Source organism: Diaphorina citri, unplaced genomic scaffold (assembly GCF_000475195.1).
Source record: "Diaphorina citri unplaced genomic scaffold, Diaci psyllid genome assembly version 1.1 scaffold3336, whole genome shotgun sequence".
Lineage (NCBI taxonomy): Eukaryota > Metazoa > Arthropoda > Insecta > Hemiptera > Psyllidae > Diaphorina > Diaphorina citri.
The window spans coordinates 1-8,598 of record NW_007380745.1 but is presented as its reverse complement, the minus strand read 5'-3'; the positions used below and the strand labels follow the sequence as shown (position 1 = coordinate 8,598).

General features: G+C 47.0%; 1 protein-coding gene across 1 annotated transcript; it reads right to left on the bottom strand.

The window, feature by feature from the left end:
• Positions 1–3,438: 3,438 nt before the first annotated feature.
• LOC103520219 (GDP-fucose transporter 1-like) lies at positions 3,439–4,564 on the bottom strand. Its single transcript, XM_008485313.3, has one exon. The coding sequence runs from the start codon at positions 4,514–4,516 to the stop codon at positions 3,542–3,544; it is 975 nt and encodes a 324-aa protein (XP_008483535.1). The 5' UTR covers positions 4,517–4,564; the 3' UTR covers positions 3,439–3,541.
• Between the last annotated feature and the right edge of the window lie 4,034 nt (positions 4,565–8,598).

The window sequence follows — 8,598 nt, the reverse complement described above, 5'->3', positions numbered from 1 at the left end:
CTTCGCTCCGGAATCCCGCTAGTTCATCCCGAGGCATGGCCAAACTTGTGGAAAAGGCATGGCCGAACTTGTAATTATTTTCGATAGCGAGTGAAACAGCCTCGCTACAAGAAGATAGCGAGTGAAACAGCCTCACTACAAGAAGAATGAGTTGCAGCGAGTCCAGATTGAACTGAGGAAGGGTTTTGACGAGGCCAAGTCTAAGGTGAGTAGCGATTCGCTTCGATAGCGAGTGAAACAGCCTCGCTACAAGAAGATAGCGAGTGAAACAGCCTCACTACAAGAAGAATGAGTTGCAGCGAGTCCAGATTGAACTGAGGAAGGGTTTTGACGAGGCCAAGTCTAAGGTGAGTAGCGATTCGCTTCGATAGCGAGTGAAACAGCCTCGCTACAAGAAGATAGCGAGTGAAACAGCCTCACTACAAGAAGAATGAGTTGCAGCGAGTCCAGATTGAACTGAGGAAGGGTTTTGACGAGGCCAAGTCTAAGGTGAGTAGCGATTCGCTTCGATAGCGAGTGAAACAGCCTCGCTACAAGAAGATAGCGAGTGAAACAGCCTCACTACAAGAAGAATGAGTTGCAGCGAGTCCAGATTGAACTGAGGAAGGGTTTTGACGAGGCCAAGTCTAAGGTGAGTAGCGATTCGCTTCGATAGCGAGTGAAACAGCCTCGCTACAAGAAGATAGCGAGTGAAACAGCCTCACTACAAGAAGAATGAGTTGCAGCGAGTCCAGATTGAACTGAGGAAGGGTTTTGACGAGGCCAAGTCTAAGGTGAGTAGCGATTCGCTTCGATAGCGAGTGAAACAGCCTCGCTACAAGAAGATAGCGAGTGAAACAGCCTCACTACAAGAAGAATGAGTTGCAGCGAGTCCAGATTGAACTGAGGAAGGGTTTTGACGAGGCCAAGTCTAAGGTGAGTAGCGATTCGCTTCGATAGCGAGTGAAACAGCCTCGCTACAAGAAGATAGCGAGTGAAACAGCCTCACTACAAGAAGAATGAGTTGCAGCGAGTCCAGATTGAACTGAGGAAGGGTTTTGACGAGGCCAAGTCTAAGGTGAGTAGCGATTCGCTTCGATAGCGAGTGAAACAGCCTCGCTACAAGAAGATAGCGAGTGAAACAGCCTCACTACAAGAAGAATGAGTTGCAGCGAGTCCAGATTGAACTGAGGAAGGGTTTTGACGAGGCCAAGTCTAAGGTGAGTAGCGATTCGCTTCGATAGCGAGTGAAACAGCCTCGCTACAAGAAGATAGCGAGTGAAACAGCCTCACTACAAGAAGAATGAGTTGCAGCGAGTCCAGATTGAACTGAGGAAGGGTTTTGACGAGGCCAAGTCTAAGGTGAGTAGCGATACGCTTCGATAGCGAGTGAAACAGCCTCGCTACAAGAAGATAGCGAGTGAAACAGCCTCACTACAAGAAGAATGAGTTGCAGCGAGTCCAGATTGAACTGAGGAAGGGTTTTGACGAGGCCAAGTCTAAGGTAAGAGCCCAAAAGGGAGGGTAACGCTATTTTACGGTCAGTAGCTTCAGTAAAAAGTAATACTTATGCGATTAATCCATTTGTACTTTCCTTATCCTATAGGAAGGGGAAGGAAAGTAATGTAATCGGGTCAAAATTTCGATGGTCAGTTTTTAGTGCTAAAACACGTTTTGAGGTCCCTAGAGCCTAAATCCAAAGTTTCAGCCATTGGTCCGTGTGTGTGTCTGTCTGTAAACAAAATATCTCGAGAACGGTGGGAGCTAGAGACTTGATATTTGGTATGTAGCTGTCAAATCTGTCTGTCTGTCTGTAAACAAAATATCTCGAGAACGGTAAGAGCTAGAGACTTGAAATTTGGCATGCAGATGACAAATGTGACAAGGATGCGACACGAAACTTTTGGTTAAGACCGGTGCAACGCTTGGCGGCATTTTACCGCTTTTTGGCGGTTTTCGGTGTAATTTGACAATATCTCGAGAACGGTATAAGCTAAAGACTTGAAATTTTTGTATGTAGTTCACAAATGTGACAAGGATGCAACGCAAAACATTTGGTTAAAATAGGTGCTGCGGTTGGCGGTATTTTGACCGCTTTTCGGCAGGGTTTCGACCGCTTTTTGGCGGTTTTAAGCCATATACTGACTAAACAGTTAGAAATATTGTAAATGTTACAACAGAACACCCAAATAAGCACCATTCAATAGGATAAGGAAAGTCGTGTGATGTTCACACCAGATTTTTTTTTAATAAGTTTCCATTTATATTTCATCGACAAAAAACTCAGATCTGGTAAATGACATGCGTCAGTGAGCTCTGTACCAAATGGTTGAAACAAGGACATGACAAAGACACGAACGTAGATGCTGATCTATTCAAGACAAATTGCAATACATCAGTAATAGCGCTATGTTAATGCCAATAATGATAGCGCTATCTCTATGTATCTAAGGGTATACTAATGAATCTAATCTAATGATAATAACATCCATAACGCGTTAAACAAGGAATAGACCAGCTTAGTCTGGCTGGGGGACTTGAAACAGGGAGAATACCAGCCTGAAATTCCCCTTTGCATCCACTCGTAAAAAATTTGTAACCAAAACCAAATGTCAGCCCAAACTTGGAGTTTCGGCCCTATTTTAATAGGTACCTTTTGAATCTGAGATTTCCCAAACCACACAGATTGAGGGAATTTTACCAATTAGGAGATCTTAATTGCAATTTTGGTCATAACTTCTAACCTTTTGAATCCAATTATATTTTCCAATTTTATTTTGAATCCAATTATAGGTATTTTCATCAGAAACGGCAACCAACCGTCAGAGAAACCCTACGAGATTTGTGCAAGACTGCATTTTAGCAAGACGATGAAAGGTTGCGATTGATTATCTTATGCCATCAGTTCTCAACACCCGAGTAAGTGGTGAAGTATCTAGGTACTCTGTGTAAATAATTGGCTATTTGGTATTTGTAGAATTAAGTAGGTATATGGTATAACCGGAGTTGTTATGAACTCAATAGATAGATACCTACTGTTTCATGGAACAGAGAGAATGTAGGTGTAGGTAACTAGATTTAAGTAGGTACCTATTATAAGATCTATTAGGATTTAAGTATAAGATCATTACATAGGTCTCTAAGTCAAGGTTGTGAATGTATTTCTGAGTTGGTTCACTCTAATATATAAGGAATGTTGGTTTACTGCACTTTGCGCATTCCATACAACTTACCCAAATAAAATGAATTCTTTCTCCTTGAAAGAAAATGTACACAAACTTATTTTAAACTTTTAATTAAAGAACAGATTAAAAGAAAACGAAGAATTAAAAATAGATTGGTTTTTTTAAAAACTTTAAAAATAAAACGTTATTTTGACTTTCACGTTTAAAATTAAAAGACAGGAGAATGTTTGATAAGAAGAAATAAGATTATCTACACAAGAGGTTATTTACACTGTTTTGCAAGATTCTATTTACAGCACTCACCACAAGATTCGATTAATGTCTGGTAAAATAGTTATGGTTATATATTGGAAATATATAAATCAAACAGATTTTAGTTACAATAGTTCCTCCATGTCTTTCCGACGGTCCAGCTCCTTCTTCTTCACCAAAGCATACGTAGCACTTCCACTCAGTATGATACCATTTGATATCCACCATAGCAAAGGTTTGAACTCACTATACCAGTAGGTCGCTAGGACGGTATGGAAACTCGCCTTGGCCGTTCCCGAGATGTTATGTGTCAGAGGAGAGGTGACTTGTATCTGTAGTGACGTCACATAACCAATTGTCAGTCCGAACACGCCGCCAATGGTAAGCAATATCCAGAAGTAAAACGAGAACAGGTGAGGATAGTTAGCAAGCTCACTGACCTCACCACAGATGAAGATAATGGGAATGAACAGCGCCACAGCATAGACGTTGTTATAGTAGGACACCAACCAGATCTTGTCATTGACATAGGGAAGCACCTCCTTGGTATGAATAGAGAACAGTGCCTGAGCGAAGGAACTGATGACACCATATATTGTGCCAAGCGTGGAGAACGAACCCGCAACCCCTTCCTGATTCACCCCAAGCGCAAATCCGCTGAAGATAATAAAACAGCTGAGGATAGCAAGATGAGACGTCTTCTCCTGGAGTAAGATATAGGTGAGAATGACATTGAATACAGTGGTCAGAGATCTGCTCACATAGTAGAAAGCAACACCGACATTCTTCAAACACAAATTGTTAAACGATAACATCAAAATAAAACAACTGGTAAGCGGCACGAGGTTTCTCATATTGTTCGTATCAAATGGATTTCCATAGGGGAATGAAAAGTTCTTGGGATATTGTTGAGAGAGCTGACACAGGACGAAACATATGATAGCGGACACTAGACACTGGTACCATGTTACGAATATAGGAGCATCTAGCTGAAGTTCACTAAGCAATGTTTTGTTCAGGAAAATGGTCGTGATGGATACACACCAGTATAACGCGACCACGAATATTATATTAGCATAGCGAGAGATAGATGAGGACATCTTAGCGGACAATTGAGAACTAGAGGGAAAACGTGGTCATGCATTTCGTCGACATTGAAATCGTGGGACATGTCAAACCCCTGTTTGTAATTGAGATGGTTTTGTTCTGCAAGTAGAAGTCAGTCAGTTGTATGGCCGCTATCAGCACATCTCTTACTCAATTAATTCAGTACTAACATCAGAGATAGATTAACTGAGGTCATGGTTCAGGAAAGAGATGGTTCTTGCAATCTTCATTGTTGTGAAACATGGAACTCCAATTTGCAAATAACTGAGGAAACATCGATGTCGGTGGTAGGTAGGTTGATAGGTGCATAACCTATAGTGCCTACCATAAAACTTTTAGGCCTCATTCACACGGATCCAGTAGACAAGTGTGGACGTCCCAAGTAATTTGCATGTATAGGAACGTAACCTGACCCATGTGAACGCAACGCGGTATATGGGTAAACTATAGGTAACTGACTTGTAACTAATTTGTCCCTTACTCAGGAAAGAGATGGTTCTTGCAATCTTCATTGTTGTGAAACATGGAACTCCAATGTTAAGTTTGCAAATAACTGAGGAAACATCGATATCGGTGGGGAGGTACGTAGATTCGTATAGATAGGTGCATAACCTATAAGTGCCTACCATAAAACTTTTAGGCATCATTCACACGGATCCAGTAGACAAGTAGTGAACGTCCTAAGTAATTTGCATGTAGGAACGTAACCTGACCCATGTGAACGCAACGCGGTATATGGGTAAACTATAGCTGACTTGTAACATAATATGTATTTGTCCCTTGTACATGCAAGTTACCTACTAATTGAATCTATCAATCAAACATACAAAGTAGGTCCTAAGTAGACAATTTTAGAACCTATAGCAGGGGTTTCCAACTAGCGGCCCGCGGGCCACATTTGGCCCGCCAGACCATTTTTGTGGCCCGCGAAGCTTTTTGAGGTTTGTACAGGCTTCGCGGGGTTGTGTATGGGGTCGCGCTTCGCGCTCCCTTGTTTACGGTCGCGCTGCGCGCTCCCGGGGGCTTCGCGGGGTTGTGATGGATACACACCAGTATAACGCGACCACGAATATTATATTAGCATAGCGAGAGATAGATGAGAACAACTAACTTTAACTAAATGTACCAGTGTAGTTATCATTGAGTCATGGAAACTGACCCCCCTTTAGTGTTCAGCTACAATCAGGAGAATACTTTTTGAAAAAATTTCATGGAAGTTGGAAACCCCTGACCCATAGGTAGGTAGGTCCTGCTTGTACGTACAGACTGTTTGTATTTGACAAGTATAACTCACTATCACTACCTAGGTAGGTAATGTAGGAATTATTCAATATTTGTGGCAACTAACTACCTACAAACCTACCTATGTATCTAAATAATATAAACAAATATGGGGCCCAGTTCAAAGAAAATACCACGGTAGCCGAGTGGACATGCACAGTACACCTGTCTGGTACGAACCAATCAACGAACCCTTGAATCGTTCTATCGAGGTTCTACCGTACCAAAGTTAATAGATATGGTACCTACATAGGTGTAGGTCTGTAGGTTCACAATTGGTCCACAGGTCCACATGACAAAGAAATCACAATGTCCAAAGTGGACTCGAAATAATTTTTTTTTTTTTTAATAAACCTGAAGGCATTGCTCATGCTCTTACTATACACCAATACAGGCTTTTACATACATAGAAAGATCATAAAAACAATGATAATGATAAGGTTAGGTACATGTTACCTGCGTTATGCGTGAATGAATGGCTGTAGCAAATACCTAGTATGCTTGACTCCATACACAAATACAATACTTCCTTCTATTATAGGATAAGGGAAGTAAAAAGCCCATTGTGAGGCTTAGGTGTAGGGGCAAACAGCCCCATAAAATGGAAATAGCTTATACGAATCTACGAAATGTTGTTCGTTTACATTTAGCTAATTTACTTGACTTGGTCTCGAACCAATACCCTCGAGATTAGAAGTCCTCCGAGCTAACCACTAATGACTACACCAATGAGGTTGATCGTAAACAGAAAACAATGGATTAATACCTAGATACCAGGTACCTATCCACCAAAAGGGGTCGCGCTTCGCGCTCCCTTGTTTACGGTCGCGCTGCGCGCTCCCGGGGGCTTCGCGGGGTTGTGCATGGGGTCGGCGCTTCGCGCTCCCTTTTTACGGTCGCGCTGCGTGCTCCCGGGGGCTTCGCGGGGTTGTGCTTGCTCCCTTGTTTACGGTCGCGCTGCGCCCGGGGCTTCGCGGGGTTGTGCATGGGGTCGCGCTTCGCGCTCCCTTGTTTACGGTCGCGCTGCGCGCTCCCGGGGCTTCGCGGGGGCGCGCTCCCTTGTTTACGGTCGCGCTGCGCGCTCCCGGGGCTTCGCGGGGTGTGCATGAGGTCGCGCTTCGCGCTCCCCTCGCTCCCTTGTTTACGGTCGCGCTGCGCGCTCCCGGGGCTTCGCGGGATGTGCATGAGGTCGCGCTTCGCGCTCCCTTATGCGCGCTCCCGGGGCTTCGCGGGGTGTGCATGAGGTCGCGCTTCGCGCTCCCTTGGCTTCGCCCCTGAAAACTAATACCGGGCTTCGCGGTTGGTGCATGAGTTGTGTGCATGGGGTCGCGCTTCGCGCTCCCTCGTTTACGGTCGCGCTGCGCGCTCCCGGGGCTTCGCGGGGTTGTGCATGGGGTCGCGCTTCGCGCTGCATGGTCGCGCGCTTCGCGCTCCCTTTTTACGGTCGCGCTGCGTGCTCCCGGGGGCTTCGCGGGGTTGTGCATGTGGTCGCGCTTCGCGCTCCCTTGTTTACGGTCGCGCTGCGCGCTCCCGGGGCTTCGCGGGGTTGTGCATGGGGTCGGGCTTCGCGCTCCCTCGTTTACGGTCGCGCTGCGCGCTCCCGGGGCTTCGCGGGGTTGTGCATGGGGTCGCGCTTCGCGCTCCCGGGGCTTCGCGGGGTGTGCATGAGGTCGCGCTTCGAGCTCCCTTGGCTTCGCCCCTGAAATGCGCGCTCCCGGGGCTTCGCGGGGTGTGCATGAGGTCGCGCTTCGCGCTCCCTTGGCTTCGCCCCTGAAAACTAATACCGGGCTTCGCGGTTGGTGCATGAGTTGTGTGCATGGGGTCGCGCTTCGCGCTCCCTCGTTTACGGTCGCGCTGCGCGCTCCCGGGGCTTCGCGGGGTTGTGCATGGGGTCGCGCTTCGCGCTGCATGGTCGCGCGCTTCGCGCTCCCTTTTTACGGTCGCGCTGCGTGCTCCCGGGGGCTTCGCGGGGTTGTGCTTGCTCCCTTGTTTACGGTCGCGCTGCGGCTCCCGGGGCTTCGCGGGGTTGTGCATGGGGTCGCGCTTCGCGCTCCCTTGTTTACGGTCGCGCTGCGCGCTCCCGGGGCTTCGCGGGGGGCGGGGTTGTGTGCTCCCTTGTTTACGGTCGCGCTGCGGCTCCCGGGGCTTCGCGGGGTTGTGCATGGGGTCGCGCTTCGCGCTCCCTTGTTTACGGTCGCGCTGCGCGCTCCCGGGGCTTCGCGGGGGCGCGCTCCCTTGTTTACGGTCGCGCTGCGCGCTCCCGGGGCTTCGCGGGGTGTGCATGAGGTCGCGCTTCGCGCTCCCCTCGCTCCCTTGTTTACGGTCGCGCTGCGCGCTCCCGGGGCTTCGCGGGATGTGCATGAGGTCGCGCTTCGCGCTCCCTTATGCGCGCTCCCGGGGCTTCGCGGGGTGTGCATGAGGTCGCGCTTCGCGCTCCCTTGGCTTCGCCCCTGAAAACTAATACGTCCCTGAGTCTTGTCTCGAAGAAATGAAAACTGAAAACTAAAAACGAGAGAAAATATTAAACGCAGGAAAAGTTTTGTTGGCCTCAAAGCGTGTTCCCCGTGTATTTCTTATGGGGGGACTAAAAAACGTCAATATCTCGGGAACGGTTGGGAATTTCGGGATTTTCCCGTGTATTTCTTGGGGGACTAAAAAACGTCAATATCTCGGGAACGGTTTGGAATTTCGGGATTTTTCGATTTTTTCCAGTACTACCTAAAATAAGGAATCCAATGGTGAAAACCGCATCTTCCTAGCTCATCTAGAAGTGGGTTAGAATTTGTATACGTGA

What these genes read in the sequence shown, in the direction of transcription:
- LOC103520219 (XM_008485313.3), bottom strand. Translation starts at nt 4,516, where the DNA reads ATGTCCTCATCTATCTCTCGCTATGCTAATATAATATTCGTGGTCGCG.